The sequence below is a fragment of the Aricia agestis genome, chromosome 2 (genome assembly GCF_905147365.1).
Source record: "Aricia agestis chromosome 2, ilAriAges1.1, whole genome shotgun sequence".
In the NCBI taxonomy this organism is placed as follows: domain Eukaryota; kingdom Metazoa; phylum Arthropoda; class Insecta; order Lepidoptera; family Lycaenidae; genus Aricia; species Aricia agestis.
Window position 1 is genome coordinate 7,472,249 of NC_056407.1, and position 19,048 is coordinate 7,491,296.

Sequence of the window (19,048 nt, forward strand, 5' to 3'; positions counted from 1 at the left end):
ACAATGTAATGGGTCCAAAATTTTAAGCCAAAGTACTTTGCACATCCACTATTAGGACAGGCGATATTGCGATTGAGCTCTGTAATAGCCATCCTAATATTTCCACCCATTATGTTTTTACTAATATACCTTTTTGTATCCTCGTAACAATAATTCCATTTGGCTTAATAATCAAACACAATGCTTTTTAAAAGTAAATATTGCTCTCGCTTATCTCCTGTGAGTTCAGAGTGTTGATCTGACGTCCTTATTACAGGGTCGACGCCCGCTTGCCATGAGCGCCATGGCGCGGGCGGCAACAAAATATTCAAAATATAGAAAACACATTTGTCACGTACTTTTGTTATGAGATTTAGTATTTATTTTATATTTGGCGAGTTTAAACAATAATTATTTAGTTACGTTTTAAGATGGATTGTTTTGATGTTTTCAAATTGTTGGGTGGTCGCTATTGTGAATGTCTATAAGCAATGCTTAGGTTAGTTCGGGAGAATAATTAGATTTGGAGCGGCGGTATGTGTGTTTGTGATAGCGTAGTGAAGTGCGGGTCCGCCCCAATTCTATTGTTATATAGAATTATATATCAATAAATTTTTTAAGTAAACTTTTATTGTTTTATTGTTTCCTTGTTCTGAATTTAAGAAGAATTTTATCAGCAGGGCTAAAATGGTCGCTTTGAAAAATCATGATATGAATCATAATATGATTCATTTTTCTAAAATCGCAAAATGCAACTCTGCTTGCAATTCATTTCTGTATTTTTGTACTGATTTGACATTTGTCAGTTTGACAGTTTTGACAATTCATTTGCTGAATTGATTGAGAGGAATTGGTAAATGTGACCAAATCTGTCCACCTCTTTCCCCGCTGGACAGATTTTCTATTTCAAAACTTTTTGTGCCATAACACTAGTGAAAGGAAATACAAACACTTTTTGTACTTATATTAATAATTTTTAAGTATAATTAACTTAAAATAAAAAAAATATAAACAATTAAAATTAAATATTATGGAATAAATTTTGCAGAACTTTGCTAATTAATGTGAACTTAAAGCTATAAATTAGCAGTTCCTGACTTCTCAACAAGTTCCAGTAAAGTATGGAGGGATGTATCAAATAACTCGCATCTGATTGGCATTTCCAACGAATAGAATGGGTTCTTCAGAGCATAGTCAGAGTAAAGTTCATAGATTCTCTTCAACACCACATCTGACCCTTGCATGTTCACATCAGTAACGATTATAAATTTTACTCCTGTAATTAAAGTGTGTTGATAACAAACATACAGAATAAAAATAACTCATATAATAATTTCATACAAGTATAAATAAAATCAAAATAATACCTGTTAATGTTTGAAAGCAAGAGAGTTTGAAAGTGTCCGCATTGAGAGTTTCAATCCCAGAAGATTTAGGAACAGGGCTGAGTTGTGAAGCCAATGCAAATAGTGGGTAGAACATACTGGCTAACACAATTTTTTCATTTGTTGTAGCTCTTTGACGGCCAAACTTTAAGCTTATGGGATAGTTTTCCTAAAATTATGTACAAATAGTGAATTCTTACATTATGAATATAGCATTTATACAATGAGTTTAAATTGTAATAAAATTGTGCAGTTAGCAGTTTTGTTACTCAAAAGAAGGCTATTGTAGAACTCTAATTGGATATTTTCAGCTTATGGTCCCGTGATTGAAGCAAAATGGTCAAGTCAAATATTTTCACTGAGTTGTTGAATTTCTTATTTAGAACTTACAGTGTTCCTCCACTTGTTCTACAATAGCCAATGTATAAATGTGGGCTATTGTAGAACTCTAATTGGATATTTTCAGCTTATGGTCCCATGATTGAAGCAGAATGGTCAAGTCAAATATTTTCACTGAGTTGTTGAATTTCTTATTTAGAACTTACAGTGTTCCTACAGAAGTGTGTGAAGCACAAGTGGAGGAACACTGTAAGTTCTAAATAAGAAATTTAGAACTTACAGTGTTCCTCCACTTGTTCTACAATAGCCAATGTATAAACGTGGGCTATTGTAGAACTCTAATTGGATATTTTCAGCTTATGGTCCTATGATTGAAGCAAAATGGTCAAGTCTAATATTTTCACTGAGTTGTTGAATTTCTTATTTAGAACTTACAGTGTTCCTACAGAAGTGTGTGATGAAGTGATGTAGATGTGCAGTAGCGTGTCAAGTTTATAAATACATATTATATTACCTTAGCAGATATCAAATCAAACACATCTTTCCCATCGTCAGTTGTGCGGCCATTAACAGGAGATCCATTTACAGATAGGAGTACGTGTCCAACTACAATAATATACATAATCATTGTTTATCTTAGATACTTAATACTACTATTTTGTACAAGCAATAACCAAAAGTATTACTTACTATTTATACCATCCCTTTGACCAAAGACTACTACCACCTTTTTGTTTTCATACTCGAGTTTAATATCTAATGGAAAACCAAAGGTTTTTTCAGTTTCCACTCGAGGAATATTGTGGTCGTAGTTGAAAATCAGCCCCCCAGATTTACTGACAATGTAAACTCCGTAAATAACCATTGTGGTTAGAAAACTAGTTAAGTATTGCGTATTCTTACAAAATGTGGAACATTTTATAATAATTAATAAGAGAAAATATAGAATATTATTTCACAAATTTCACAATTTTCCTTGAAATGTTTGTTTTGACTTTTGACACAGAAACTGATTACTGACATTTGACAGACGTGATCACTGACAGTTTTTTTTTCTTTTTTAGGGTTCCGTGGTTAACAAGGAACCCTTATAGTTTCGGCCTGTCCGTCCGTCTGTCTGTCTGTCCGTCTGTCTGTCCGCGGTTTTGCTCAGAGACTATAGGACCTACAAAGCTGGAATTTGGCATCAATACACATAATAATGATGTCGACAAAATGGTACATAAAATCTTAAAAAACTACTTTTTTTATGGTACCTCCCCTATAACACATCAAGCGGGTGTGAAGCGGGGATGAATTTTTTTCGCGCCCTCCCCATCGTGAAGTATAAAGGAGTGAGCCCATTGAGACGGGCCGTGCCGGGGCTCAGCGTGCCGGGGCTCATCGCAAAAATCCGCCTCCATACAATTTGTATGGAAGCGGATGCGCGTATCGCACACTTTGTCGGGGCGCAGCGGATTTCCGTCAATGCGACAAGGCCCGGCAAGGCCCGATAAACCCGCTGCGCCCCGGCAACAGTGTGACGACACTTCACATAGATTTCTACTTTTTGGTAGATTTGAGGTCAAATGAATGACGATTTAGTAGTCCAAAATTTTTTGTAAATTTTAATAGAAGATCGATATTGTATAACAAATAATATAAAAATTTTAAATGCATAATGAAGACAGTCCATATAAACATTTTAGTTTTATTTTAGTTTCAACCACGTAGTATACATTTATTAATAAAGGTAGATTTTCGGTACAAGCTAAAACACGGTCTAGTAGATTTTAGTAGAATATAGAAACGTTTTTGATATATCGAGTCACGAGTGATTTAAGAGTGGTCCCACTGGAGCTATCCAAAGTACTCAAAATCCGTCAATGCGATGCGACCCGGCCCGGCAATAGTGTGCTATAGCGCATTTTGCGCTGCGCTGAGCCCCGATCCGCCCCGGCGAGCCCCGGCACGCGCCGACAAACTGTGCGCGTACCTTTAAGGAGTGAGCACACTGAGACGGGCCGTGCCGGGGCTCAGCGTGCCGGGGCTCATCGCAAAAATCCGCCTCCATACAATTTGTATGGAAGCGGAAATCCGCTGCGCCCCGACACAGTGTGCGATACGGAATTTTTCGTTCAAATTCCCTTGAATGAAAGTAACTGAGATGATAGTGTAAAACACCCTATAAATGTACATACTTACTTGTTAATTTTCAAACCTAGCAGTACTACGGAAACAACTTGCCAGGAAAATTGATGGTTATTTTATTTTATCTTTCAGGGGGGGGCGCTGCCCCCCCTGAAAGGTAAAATAACCCCCCCCCCCCTCCCGCCCCTTTCTGGGTACGCCCATGCTTACGCCAAGTAGGTCAGTCTCACTATATCTGTATTATCTATGAGTCTCACCACTCGACTCACCTCGAGTCCCCTTTTAACTGTCTTCCAAAAAGGAGGAGTTTTCTGGATTCGACCGTATTTAAGTAGGTATGTTCTTATTTTTCTCCCAGAAGTAATAATAATTCATTTAGTTAAATTGTTATGAGTCATTAACAAGTATGAGATAACAATGAGATAGAGATAAGGCAATCGAATTATTAAAATATATCGGTTTCATATCCGAGATAAAGTCCTCGACGCCGCACTGCTGAAAGTGCCAGTGACTCATATCACCACAGTAATCTGGGTGCACCCCCCCCCCCCCCCCCCGGGGGGTATTATCAACCACTGTTTTGGTGTTATATTTTTGTATATAATTTTACTCGAGTATGATAAAGTAATATATTATAATATATCATCTAAAGTGACAGTCTGTCTGCGTTATGTGTATATTTAGGGTTGTATTTAGGTATATTGTTGATATATTATTATGTTAATGTCTGCATGCAGATTGTATTTATGATATGATGTTTGATACTTAATCAACTTTATTTCATGCCGGATTTTGCGAACCCATGCTAACACCACTACGAAGACTGCTCTCTTCTCAAGTCTCAAATCTTTAGCAGCCCGAAAAAAATGTTTCTACTACTGACCTAATATTATGACCCCCCCTAAACATTGGTGCAAAAAAAATCTGACTATAATTAATTTCAGTTCTCCATACATCCATGAACAAACTCTATTGGGCTACTAGAATATTTATAAGCCGAAGTCGAATGAGATTGTTCAGTTATAAAACAAATTGTTGAATTTATATTTTAGGACCAGATAAAACAGTTAGTTGAGTCATCTTCTTATCAATGATTGTTGTCAATATAACTAATAGATAAGTACACATTATTTTATCAGTGGGCGCAGAAAATTTGCTTTGTTCAGACTTGAGAGTTCAGCATGTAGGCTGCATGACTGCAGCCTGCACCCCTTATTCCCTGCTAGTTTTTAGGGTTCTGTAGTTCACGTCTCGAAAACCCTCAATGGTACATATTATATTTAAGTAGAACATTAATTACACGTTAAATGCTATCTTAAATGTAATTAATTCAAAATTTTGACATAAGCCCCATACATTATCTGTCAAACTCTTCATTAAATCGAAGGCTAATTATAATTAAATGTCTCTCTCTGAGTACGGCGGTAAGACTAAAGACGAAAATCGTATTTTTTATTTGATTTTTAAACGACATCCCTCGAGGGGCCAGATGAAAACAAAAAAAAAATAAGCAAAAAGCCACGATATTATTTAAATAAGAAGTCACAAAATTTCACTAGGAGATTTTCGCTGAGGACAGGATTCGAACCTGCGCGGGTAGAACCCATTGGATTTCAAGTCCAACTCCTTAACCACTCGGACACCTCAGCTGATGACAGCGTTGCGAAATTATCAGCCGCTTAGTATATCACAACATACTATCATAATGTATTATGACTATGACTCGTATGAGTCATCAACTCATCTGTATTCAGTTCGTCACACATCATGACATCTATATATTAATACGTGAGCCAAAAACTTTGTAGGTATCCCTTTTGACGAAAAATGGGGAAACGTAGATGAATGAAATTTTGCACAGTTATAGTTTATACGGTTAAGGAGGGCATCGAGCTAATATTATTTTGAAATTATGTTTTTACCATACATTTTTTTAACAAATAAAACATTACATACACTACAACACACACACATGAGAAATGACAGATTTTTGAGTGACAAGCCTATACATACGAATTATACTCTTTTATTCATGGTTGAAGTCTGTTGACAACAAGGTGACAAATGGATTATAGTTTTTTTTATTGAATCTTAGATACTATTAGGTAATGCTTACACGGCCAGTCTGAGATCAGCTGAGTCCCAAAGACAAGAGTTGAAATTACGAATATGATAAGTATTCAGAAATAACTCTAAAGGAGTGAGCACACTGAGACGGGCCGTGCCGGGGCTCAGCGTGCCGGGGCTCATCGTAAAAATCCGCCTCCATACAATTTGTGTGTCGGGGCGCAGCGGATTTCCGCTTCCATATATATAATATAAAATTTTAATTATATATATAGAGATTGATATATTATAATCTTACTAATATTATAAAGGCGAAAGTTTGTTTGGATGTATGGATGTGTGGATGTGTGGATGTATGGATGTTTGTTACTCTTTCACGCAAAAACTACTGAACGGATTTTAATGAAACTTTACAATAATATAGCTTATACATCAGAATAGCACATATGCTACAATTTTAACCAACTTTCAAAATGGGGGAGGTTTTATGTTCGTTTTCTTATCTTCAACGATTACTCCGCCGTTTGTTAACCGATTTTCAAAATTTTTCTTTTGGTATATAGGGTATCATCCCAATTTGGTATTATATTCACAAACGTGGTGATCTGATGAAGAATGCATAAGTAATCGAGGGAACTCCTCAAAATTTATATGGAAATATGTGGTGACTTCGGTTTCGTGAGAAGTATTCTAAGCATATGCTACCAACAAGTAAGATTTTGCACCGAGGTATACCTGGTATACCGTGGTTCGGAAAGAAAGAAAGAAAGAAAAATAAATTTATTTGGTATTTAGCATCTTACAAAAATAATTCTTAACTACTAATACTATCCTATGTAATACCAAATTGGTTCCCATTCAGCAATGTTGCGAACGGATCCGCAACGCTGATTTTCAATGGACACCTTACTTTTACTTAAAAACATAAAAATTATAAAAATCCTTACTAATCATAATGTGACAAAATATTATTGTATTTAAAGCTACTTTAAAAAATAAGTAAGTATATAAGTTTATAATAAAACAACTCTTGAAGGCATTGGTGACATTAACATAATTATAAAAGTTATCTAAGTACAGTATACAGCATCTTAGATATAATATTTTGGTTATTTATTAATAATTAGCAAACTAATAACATAGATAAAATATTATAATATAGAATAGGTGCGACACACTAAATGCTAGGTTATTTAAGTTTTCTACATCGTGATAATTTTTTTTCTTATTTTGGTAAGTAAAAATATAAGTTAGTGGCAGGAAGCTGTGGGAGGTTATTTCAAATTACGCAGAATTTTTTTGTTCATTTAAAAGATATTCCTTTAATTTACGTTTGAAAACTCCAATGGTGATGCAAGTTTTAAGGGGTGGTGGGATATTATTCCAGCATTTTGTAGCAGAGTATCTGAAACTGCCACGAAAAGCTGACTTCGTGTAAGTGGGGAATATGAGTAAGTCGGGGTTTCTAGCATCTCGCTTGGAGAATACGAGTTTTTCGTATAGGTATGAGGGATGGCGAGATTTAATGATGCCAAACATTAGTGTAGCGAGATGAAAGTGCCGACGTATTTCCATTTTTAACAGATTGGCGTTATTTATGAAGGGAGTTACGTGACCTCTAGGTGGGACAGGGAAGCAGAAGCGGATGCAAGCGTTTTGTACTCGTTGTAGTATTCTTTTGCTACGGTTCAAGAGGCAGCCTGCAGAGACTGTATCGGCATAATTTAATTTTGATAGAATCAATGCTTCACAGAGCTTTACCCTGACTTCTGTGGAAATGAATTGACGTATTTCGTAAATCACCTTTAGTCTGTAAAAACAATTTCGGGCTATATGCAATGCATGTTCTTCAAAATTTAATTCACTATCTACTAGGAGTCCTAGGTTTCGAGTAATAGTGACATGTTCCAGGATATTGTTTTGTATTTTTATTACTGGTTGGTGTTGTTGTGTAAGCTTTATTTGTTGTTTTGTACCTAGAATTTGAAGTTTGGATTTGAGAGGGTTTAGGATGAGGCCGTGGTTTCTTGATTTTTTTACCAGGTTTTTAAGATCATCATTTAGCAATTGGACAGCTTCTTGCGTATTCTGTGGTTTAAAATTAATATATACTTGTAGATCATCAGCGTACATGTGAAATTTTGAGTTTTTAATACTATCAGTCATATCTGCAACATATAGGATAAAGAGGATTGGAGCCAGTATGGAGCCTTGTGGAACTCCACATTCTAGCGCAATAGGAACTGAAAAGTTAGTGGAACCGTTGGAATTTTGAGTGAGTACTTTCTGCAACCTACCGACCAGATAACTCTCAAACCATTTAATTGTATCAGGGTCAAAACCGTAATAAGCTAATTTAGAGAGGAGTAAATTGATGTTTATGGTGTCGAAAGCACGAGAGAAATCCAACAGGACTAAAAGAGTTCCTTTTCCTTCATCCGATGCTTTCAGAATATCATCGATTACATCAAAAAGTGCAGTGGTAGTGCTATGTTGCCTGCGGAACCCCGACTGTTTTTTAGGAAGTATGTCATTGGATTCAAGGAACTCTACCAATTGCTTGCTGACTATTCTCTCGAGTACCTTAGATAAAAAAGGGAGAATGCTAATCGGTCTAAGGTCGGAAAGTGAAGTTGGATCTGGTTTTTTTGGTAAAGGTCTAACGATTGCTGTCTTCCATAAGTCGGGGAAAGTAGAGGATTCTATGGATTTATTGATCATATGTGTTATAGTTTTCAGAGTATGTGGAAGTGTTAATAGTATCATTTCTGAACTAATATCATCTATACCCTTTGCGTTGTTGTTTATTGAGCGGATAGCATTAAGGACGGCATTTTCACTAACTGTCTGTAAGGAAAATGTCTTGTCATTAAACCTGTGAAACTCATAATATGTGAGAGTTGATAGGTTTTTGTTTTGTAATTGTGGTATGTTTGTGAAATGGTTGTTGATTGATATGGGGTCATTTAAGCAGGTTGGTAGAGTGTGATTTTTATTTTTAAAGTCTACAATATTTTCTTTGATATGTTTCCACAGTGTACGCGGTTTGTTAGAATTGTTGTTAATATATTTATCGAAGTATGCTACCTTTTCGTTATATAGTGCTGAGGATACCAAGGATTTCATTTCTTTATAGAATGATAAGTGGGCTTCCTTTTTAGTTCTCTGATATGTGGACCTGGCTTTGTCACGAATCCTCATCATTTCTTTGATAGTATTTGTTATCCACGGGTAATTCCGTTGATGAATGTAAGTATATTTATATGGCGCGTGACGGTCGAATAGAATGGTAAGATATGCGTTAAAGCTAGTGACAAGACTGTCAATGTCCGTGTTAAATTCTATTAATCCTTCCCAGTTGATATCTTTCACATCTTTATCAAAGTTTTGTTCATTAATATCTTTCATTGGTCGGTAACAGATCCATTTCTTGTCTATTTTACTCCTTTTGCAATTTAGTTCACAAGTAATTAGTGCATGATTACTTAAAGCAGGGATATGATTCACGAGTATGTTGTTCAAATTGTAGTCCGAGGAGATGGTGTCAATTAGTGATTCTGAATGGTCTGTAAAATGGGTTGGGACGTTAACAAATTGATGAAGAGATAGGCAATTTAGGAAATCAGTGAATTTTTTGGTGTTCAGATCTTGCACCGCTAATAAGTTGATATTCAGATCACCAAGGAGTACCAAGTGATCGTATCCGGAAAATGAGCTTACTGAATCGGTAATAGCATGTAGAAAACTGTCAACGTTAAGCCACGGGGGACGATAGGCGGTACCTATAATAAATTTAATATTATTTAGTTTTGTGGAAAGCCACATTTGCTCTACTATTTGATCTTGCGGGTGATCGAGCACTTTAATAGTAATTCCGCGGCGAATGTAAAAGCCCACCCCGCCTCCCCGCGCGCGTCCCGTGCCGGCCGGCCTCGGCCTGTGGCGGAGCGTGTAGCCCGCAGGAGCCGGCGCCCGGAGCTCCTCACCCGCCCGAAGCCAAGTCTCGTTGATGGCGAGGATGTCAACATGGTGGCGATCTAATGCAGCGATGAACTCGTCATGTTTGTTACAGAGTGATCCCGGGTTTAATAGACCTAATTTTATATTTTTATATTGCAAAAATCTTATTGTAAAAGCTATAAATATTGATATGAACTTAGAATTTAAGAATTTAAAATGGAAGGTGCTGAGAGAACTCCTGATTCTTTATAGATACAAGTTTGGGAGTTTCGGCGTTGTTTTAAGAACGGAAAGCATATTATGCTACTATGCAAATTACATTCATCATCACCATCATCATCACTACCAATTTATACCATACATCGTATCATGGTTATGACTTATGAGCCTATAATGACACTGTTATTGGTACTTTTCACAGTCTTTAGATCGAGACTCGAGTTTGTCAAGCGATAATTGAAAAAAATCTATATTTAATATTGCTTGAGAGTATGTTTGCTTGAACGCGCTAATCTCAGAAACTACTGGTCCGATTTAAAAACTTATTTCAGTGTTAGATTGCTAATTTATCGAGTAAGACTATAGGCTATATATTATCACGCTAAGACTAATACGACCGAAGAAACTCAGGAAAATGTGGGAAAAACGGGGAAATATTAGAAATTACGAACTACTGGAGCAATTTTTATGGCAATATTTGGCACAGATGGGGGAAATGTTAGAAATTACGAACTACTGGAGCAATTTTTATGGCACAGATATAGAGTAAACCAAGTGAAGGGAGTAGGGACATAAGAGCTTTTTTTATGGGAAAATGTACGGTTTTCGTAAAATTCCTAATTTACGCGGGCGAAGCCGCGCGGGACATCTAGTATGATATATATATAGAGATTGTCACTCATTTACTGTTTGTATAAAACACATTTTATTAAATATTTGCACCCAAAAGGCTTTCATAAGCTTTATAAAGTAGTAAACTGTACGGTACCTATTATCTCAAATGAGTCATATTATTTATATATTACTAGCTGTTGCCCGCGACTTCGTCCACGTTAGCGTAGTAGATCACATCCCAAGTATTATTTATTGTACAAAAATATTCAATATAGGTACAAAATTGACTTTCCTACGACTTTATTGTATATACCTAGATGTTCCGCGCGGCTTCGCTTGCGTAATTTAGGAATTTCACGCAACCGTACATTTTGCAGCAGAAAATAGCCTATGTCCCTTCACGTGGTCTATTCTTCATGTTTGCCAAATAACATAAAAATTTCTCCTGTAGTTTATAAGATAATAAGCAATTCCTTATAATTTCCCCCGTTTTTTTCACATTTTCATCTATTTCTTCGCTCTTATTAGTCTTAGCATGATAAAATATAGCCTATAGCCTTCCTCGATAAATGGGCTATCTAACACTGAAATAATTTTTTAAATCAGACCAGTAGTTCCTGAGATTAGCGTGTTCAAATAAGCCCTTTCATATAATTTCCCACGTTTTTTCCATATTTTTTCTCTATTTCTTAGTTCCTATTAGTCTTAGCGTGATAAAATATAGTTTATAACCTACCTCGATGAATGGGCTATCTAACATTGAAAGAATTTTTCAAATCGGATAAGTAGTTTCTGAGATTAGCGCGTTCAAATAAGCTCTTTCATATAATTTCCCCCATTTTTTCCACAATTTCCTCTATTTCTTCGCTCTTATTAGTTTTAACGTGATAAAATATAGCCTATAGCCTACCTCGATGAATAGGCTATCTAACATTGAAAGAATTTTTCAAATCGGATAACTAGTTCCTGAGATTAGCGCGTTCAAATAGGCCCATTCAAATAATTTTCCCCCGTTTTTTCACATTTTCCTCTATTTCTTCGCTCCTATTATACTTAGCGTAATAAAATATAGCCTATAGCCTTCCTCGATAAATGGGCTATCCAACAGTAAAATAATTTTTCAAATCGGACCAGTAGTTCCTGAGATTAGCGCGTTCAAACAAACAAACAAACAAACAAACAAACTCTTCCCAATTATAATATTAGTATAGATATTGTTATGTTGATTACATACGCTTTGTCTATGATACTGTTGCAAACTGCATTTAGATATTCGAATATTGTTTTTTTAAACAAACATAAAAGTTCACCACGTTGGATGCGCCCGCGCAGCTTCCGAGAATGCGTTTTCCTCGTGCGGGTCTGACGAATCTCGCGACGTCACAGCGATGACGCGCCGCGCGAATAAAAAGCAAATGTAATTCGCGGCGCGCGTTATAGTGACACGTACCTCTGTGCCAGCAGGTGATAGTGCTGTGTGGTGTACAGTGGCCGGTGGTGTAGTGTTAGTGCAGTGTACAGAACCACCCTGGCGCCCCGCCATGCCTGTATGGAGCCCGCCCTCCCCGTGCCTGACTCCGACTCCGACTCGGGGGATGAAACCGTTCCCGCCGGTTAGTTAGTAGTTCTTTTTGACGGTGGTTTAAGATGCTGTGCTTGATGCGAGGTCAAAAATATTTGAGAGCTATCTCTACATACAAAAGTGCTGCGAGCCTCTGAGAAACTGACGTGAGCATTTGCATGAAATATTTTAATTAAATAACTTCCTGAACAACTGTAATAACCTAGATCGTGGGAATCGCAAACACAATAGATTTTCAATTGTTATGCGGCAGCCGGGTCACCGGGTGCCGCTTGGGGATTGATGGGTTAAAAAATAGTGCAAAATATTATGATGTAAGAAACACTTGTTTTTATTATATCTCCATAGATAATAATTAAGGGTTGGTAAAATATAAGCAACCCCTAGTTTTAAAAACAAGCTTTAAATACTGACCAAGTCTACCTTTCGACTCCCGCCACGCCGACGACGACGCCGATCATATTTGCACCCAATGGATATCATTAATTTTCTTTATTCTTACCTTGCAGTATTAATTCATAGAGTATAAAGTGCAAGAGCCTGCATTAAAATGACTGCATAAAATGCTACTTGAAATCATTAAAAAATTGGTATTTATACGGATGGTTCATGGTAGAGCTATGACAATAGAGCTACGTGTTTGGCGGTAGGTAGTTGTTGAATATATCCATTGAAAAATTGGGCTTATAAAAACTAAGGTTTCAATTGTCATTAACCCACCTACTTTCTTCTAGACTTTCATGAATGTCTAGGCTCTAATAATATTACTATGATCAGGTTAGAATGAAAACGCGCTTGCGTTATTGACAGCGCGAATAGGCCTAAATCTACTATACTGACAAGAAGACTTTTAAATCTACACCGATTTAACACCTTTATTTTAGTACCAGATAGAAAATGCTGTACACTAGAAAAATATTTGCCACGTTTTAATCCGCCTAGAAAAGGAAGGGTTACATTTAAATGTACTTAGATATAATTTAAGTTATAGGGTGTATGAATGATAAATAATATGTGGATTATGGGTCAATGACAACAACTTTGTAAAAAAGAAATAAGTGCCTAGTACGAAATAAATTATATTTATATGCAAAAACAATTTTAAATTTTTACAACAATTTTCACTACTTACTTACCTATTATATTTTTCATGATACTGTAATGTACTTTTTAACAATTATTTATTCATAGGTTATGGAGAAATATACTTCTAACCTACAGAAGTATTAATTGTTTAATGCGTACCAGCTTACTACTTTTATAGTATAAAATTATAGCTAATTAAGTTAAAATGTAGAATGTAGAGTTACTTATTTTAACTGCGATTTGCGAGCTACGAAATGGCTACGCGGTGGCCTACGATCCACAACAAAAAGGGATGCAACTTTATTTGTACTTCACATGATCAATAATTAATGACAAGATGAACAACATTTTTATCTGCGAAAAATCTTGAAACTGGTATTTTTTTATGAAAGAAGGGGGCAAACGAGCAAACGGGTCACCTGATGAGAATATGAGTCTTTTGATAAATTTTAAGGATTTCTTTCGATTGCTCATAGGTCCTATCATCAGCTTACCACTTTCGTAATTATTATACAAAATCAAGATTATACCCTATACAACAACACATTAATTTTGAAAATCTTTCCACAAACAGCGAAATAATCATTAAAAACATCTGCTTCGATGCAAAATATCACGAAAAGCATCAATAATTGGGTCATAATGTGATGACCCATGGCATAATTATGATTTTGATGATGATGATCAAATAAATTGATGTGTTGGCTTATGCTTTCAGTTTTTCAGTTTTTTAAACAACACCGAAATCCCCGAACCTGTATCTATAAGGATTCAAAAGTTCTGTTGGGTACCTTCGGATCCAGGGTATAACCTGGTGCGAAATTTTACTTTTTGATAGCATTTATCTCGAATGCTTCAGAAAAAAATTGAAATCACTATATGTTTCCAAATTTCAAGGGGTCCCTTCGATTCCTCCAGGATCCCATCATCAGATCACCACTTTTGTGAACATGGTACCAAATTCGAGTTAAACCCTATACAACACAAAAAGAATTTTGAAAATCAGATCACAAACGGCTGAGTTATCATTGAACATAGAAAAAAAAAGATACGTACAGCCATGGGCGTACTGAGCTGCCCCCCCCTGGATCATGTTGACGTCCCTACTAAGTTTAATATCTAGTACTTTTATCTATAAAAATTAAAAATTAAGAACGAATTTTTGCCATTTGTTTGCAATACAATATTTTTACAACTAAAAATTATTACTTTTTTATTCTTTATAAACACCTAGCTTATGAAAAATCTGATTTGCCCCCCCCCTGGCCCAGAACCTGGGTGATTTGCCCCCCCTGGCACCAGAACCTGGGTAATTTGCCCCCCCCCTGGCCCAGAACCTGGGTACGCCCATGTGTACAGCCGAACGTATAACGTCCTCCTTTTTGGAAGTCGGTAAAAAACTAAATTCCATTCTCAAAAATATTTAATTTCATCACTTCTTTATTTTATACTTTTTAATAGCGTTCCTGATTCCAGTGACTATTGTGAGTACCTATCTTAAACTCTGCTACCAGTTGATTTATTGTAGGTTCCAAATTCAAATAAATAAAAATCCCATTGATTTCGGAGAACGGAGTTTAAGAACTCTATAATATTACATAGCACGTTATAACTTAATACTTATAACTCCTTCTTTTGTCAATATCAGGGCTATTCTAGAGAATTACAGTAGAATGCATATTATTATAAAATATGTAACATTGTCTGTTCGTCGGCTTTACACGCTTAAATCCACAGAAACAATTTACAAAAGTCTTATGCTTACCTAAGTATTTACTTTAACCCTGACATTTCAGTACATACTCCTCTCCTAATTATTTTTCTTAAAATTTTTGTAATTATATGCTAAATTCATGACGTCGGGGCATTTCTCATAGAAACGTAGAAGCATAGAAGTCAAAAATAACACTTTTAGAGCTAGAACACTACATTGAACTCTATATTATATACGGGCCATATACACATCTTATCCTAAATTTGTTTTGTTACACCTTGTATAACACTGGATAGAATTCTTAATAGTTGGAATGTAATTTCCAGACCCGGAGAAATGGTCAGGCGGCGACGTGGCGCGGTGCGTGCGCTGGGTGTCGCGCACGTTCAGCGTGCCGGCGCCGCGCAGACACCTGCTGCCCGACACCGGCGCCGCGCTGCTGCAGCTCACTGAGGACCACTGGCAGCAGGTAACAATATTGATGGATGTGACCAGCTCTGGATTTTATCATAAATCCAGAGCTGGTCAGGTAAGGGCAGTATAGGTCATGGTCTACGGGTGATAGCGTCCTATGGCGTCATAGGGGGGAAGCAGCGTCCTAGGATGGCGACAGAGCTCGTACATAGGGGCGGCAATATTAAAGTGGCCTATACTCATAAAAAATATAAATCCGGCTCTGGATGTGACGTGAGGAAGTTTCTCTCCGCAGAAGAAAGAAGCTGCCCACGAGTGTTTTGAGTAAGCGGGACCGAAGTGCTTGCGTGTGCGAATGTGAAGTCGTATTTGACTTTGACAAAATTACTTACTTTGACTTTGACAAAGTTACTTGAACTACGTATGTTTATAGGTGTGCGACGGCAACAGTCAGGCGGCGCGGATTTTCCACGCGTACCTGAAGCACGCGCACGCCGCCGCCAAGGGCCGCCCGCCGCCGCCGCCGCTGCCCGAGCACCAGGCCGCCTCCACCACCTCACCACGTAAGCTGAACATTATAGTAAACAATTAACCAAGCAGTCTTTCTATACAGCTTGGTTTGACTCTAAACTAATTATTAATCAATAATTTATACTCATTCATGTTATATTAGAAATGCAGAGAGGGCGACTAACCCAAAAAATCAAACATCGTCCTTCTCTCTTCACACTCACGCCCGTCTTTCATATGCCAGGTGAAAAAGGACGACGCGGATTCATGGCCAAATTTGTTTTTTCTCAATAACTCGATAAATATACAACATTTTAAGAATCCGCTAGGTCGATCTCTCAATAATAGGATATTAGACAATGTTAAAATATTAACTTACTTCAATGCACGGTTATGGCCAAACAAGAAAAATTCGTGAAAATTAGATGCATCTTTGTGATTTTTTTCTATCGAGAAAAAAGATATCGTGTTTTTGCTCAGATCGAATTCTCGGAAATATAATGTAGTATCTAATTTTAGAAAATGAAACAATTCGGGGCTTATTGTTAAGGATAAAAATGAATTATAAAATCGACACTTTAGGGTTAGTCGCCCCTAACTCTTTTTCTTACTTCTTCATTCTAAAGGCGCGTTGTTTTGGTAAGGAGTTGCGAGCAACATCAAGTTGTTTATGATTTCAATTGTATCTCCAAATTGAACTTTTAAGCTTTGCTTTGCTTTTACGAATTTAAACCTTCCATACCCTTAACCACCTACCATATAATACCATACGTCTGTGGGACCCCGGCTATAAAACATACGATAACTATAAATAAAAAGGGGTAGGCAAATATTAATTTAAAAAATTATATTTAGGCACTATTAAACTCTTTATTTAAAAACTTGAATATCAACAACATTTTTCAAATAAAACAGCATATTTGGTACAATCTCGTGTTTTTGGCTAACCCACTAAACTGAAATTATTCTTACGTTTTTTATGTACAATTAAATTAACAAGTTAAACTTAAAAAAAATAGTAATACTCATTTTAGTTACTAATTCTACAAAATTGCAGGCTCCAAACTTAGAGCTTTTTATGGCCGTGAAGACAGATCTTGTCTGAGCATTCGAGGCAAATAGGAGCTTAGCATTCAAAACACATGTGTTGTGTTTTATGTTTTTTAATACTCGTAAGTGGAACAGTTTTCACGAATTGCCAATCACTCTTCATCAGCGCTGCAGCATGGGATATCTGCTGGAGGGTCAAGTTAATCTGAAGGATTCTTCATAATAAACTGTAACGTGATAAAAGTTACAGTTTCACATTGCTTTCACAATGTGCCCTAAGCGATCTCGTAAACTGTTCAGCCAGTTTCTTCATAAACATGTAACTGCTTTCAACCTTTTATCTATGTAGCTGCACAGATAGGTTCACTAAAATACAATTTCAGGCAGGGTGGATGACCAACTAAAGTGATTTTTGGCAAAATAATCATTCTTCCTAGGTCTAGATCGATTTCCGCTAATTGGTTCGTCATCCTCAAATGAAAACTCTTGGTCACTTTCCGAAAGAATATCACTTTGTGATGGAGAGCTTCTTTGCACTACAGTTGGTTCTTCGCATTCGTAATCAGGCGCTCCATTATGAAATATCTTCCAATACAATATTATGATTAATTTTAACCGGCTCCACATCGCTGCATTCGTCGTTCGGTATGTTTTCATCATCTGTCAGGCCTTGGTCCAACCAACCCTCAATAATAACTTAATTAAGAGCCATTATTTCCAAAACATTAAAAAAAATACAATCAAAAAATCTTACGTAACCTCCTGATAGGGGTCTCTCAGACCCCTGAAAGACTTTATAAGAGAAATGCATGCATGCCTAACCTCGTCGAGCCGTTGGGCGATAGCTAGGGGCGCAGGAAAAAACGAGTCGATACAACATTCCGGCGCAAAAATATTAACAAAAATAATATCAGCGGGGTCTGTGACACGTATGGCAGGTGGTTAAGGGTTAAGTAAATGGATCATAACTAAATGTTTCGAACAAGAAAACAAAGAATTTAACATTAATAAAAACATTGTTTAAAAAATATGAAAAAATTATTAAACAATTCATCAACTCCATCTAGCGGAGAGTAGCGCGGGCGCGCGCGGGAGAAATCTCGCGCCAAAATTGTATGAATGGCGGCGATGAATCACGCGACCCCCGCGACGGACGCGATGGCCGCCGCACGTTCCATTCATCTGTAGGCCGTTGAGTCAGGTGATTCTCGGAAATTGAACGAGTTGTGTGAGAGCGAGCCTAGAGCTTTGGTAAATGGTAGCTTTGGTTAGTTGTAGAAAGTTTATTTTACTTGACGTTTATAACAGTCGCTTATTATATTAGATTGCGAACTTAATATACAAATCTTCTAATATATAAAAATAAGTCGGGTTTTTTTTCTTGACGCTATAACTCCAGAACGCACTAACCGATTTCCACGGTTTTGCATTCGTTGGAAAGGTCTCGGGCTCCGCGAGGTCTATAGAAAAAACATCAGAAAAAACTTCAAGAGAAAAGCAGGAAAACAGGGAAAATCATTTTATGGCAAAACTATGTTTGCCAGGACAGCTAGTTATTATAAATTCTTCTACTTTAAATATCTAATGACTTTACTGAGAATAACTAGTCATAGCGTATTGTAGGAAAAATAGTCAAGGTTACTGGTAAATCGTTTAGGCAGCGGGCGCTCTGTCATCGCGCGCCAATTTGGAGCAATCCGCGACAACCACCGGGCTGGATCTGTCAGAACAGTCGCTACTCCGACCAAACACATTAGCGGTTCGCGGAAACGTTTATGATTCTTATACAAGTTCAATGATAGTGACGTGCATAATATTTTCATAATATAAGAATAAGTAATATTATGTTTCATAAAAGCCAAACAGTTAACTGATACACATTTTTAGGCACACGGTGTCTACACTGAGCACATATTGCTCGCTAGCTAGGTATATTCATTTGCGTTCAATATATTTTATGTCAGTATTCTTGCATCTTTTTAGGTCAATATTGTATTG

At 36.7% G+C, this 19,048-nt stretch overlaps 2 protein-coding genes and 1 non-coding gene across 3 annotated transcripts in view; 1 reads left to right on the forward strand and 2 right to left on the reverse strand.

Moving 5' to 3' along the window:
* Positions 1-988: 988 nt before the first annotated feature.
* LOC121736579 (trafficking protein particle complex subunit 4) lies at positions 989-2,684 on the reverse strand. The gene is made up of 4 exons (XM_042127877.1): positions 2,394-2,684; positions 2,218-2,309; positions 1,347-1,533; positions 989-1,255 (listed from the first exon to the last, which is right to left on the reverse strand). Exons 1-4 carry the CDS (start codon positions 2,566-2,568, stop codon positions 1,056-1,058), a joined length of 654 nt encoding a protein of 217 aa, XP_041983811.1. The 5' UTR covers positions 2,569-2,684; the 3' UTR covers positions 989-1,055.
* A 2,716-nt stretch (positions 2,685-5,400) lies between these two features.
* On the reverse strand, positions 5,401-5,482 carry Trnas-uga. Its single transcript has one exon. It is a non-coding gene; the product is annotated as a tRNA-Ser (tRNA).
* Positions 5,483-12,145: 6,663 nt separating this feature from the next.
* The window catches only part of LOC121739198 (DNA-binding protein D-ETS-6-like), a 31,974-nt gene continuing 25,071 nt past the window's right edge, over positions 12,146-19,048 (forward strand). The window contains exons 1-3 of the mRNA XM_042131551.1: positions 12,146-12,307; positions 15,403-15,545; positions 15,924-16,053. Coding sequence (XP_041987485.1) covers positions 12,244-12,307; positions 15,403-15,545; positions 15,924-16,053 — 337 coding nt within the window. The 5' untranslated portion in view covers positions 12,146-12,243. The remainder of the gene's footprint in view (positions 12,308-15,402; positions 15,546-15,923; positions 16,054-19,048) is intronic.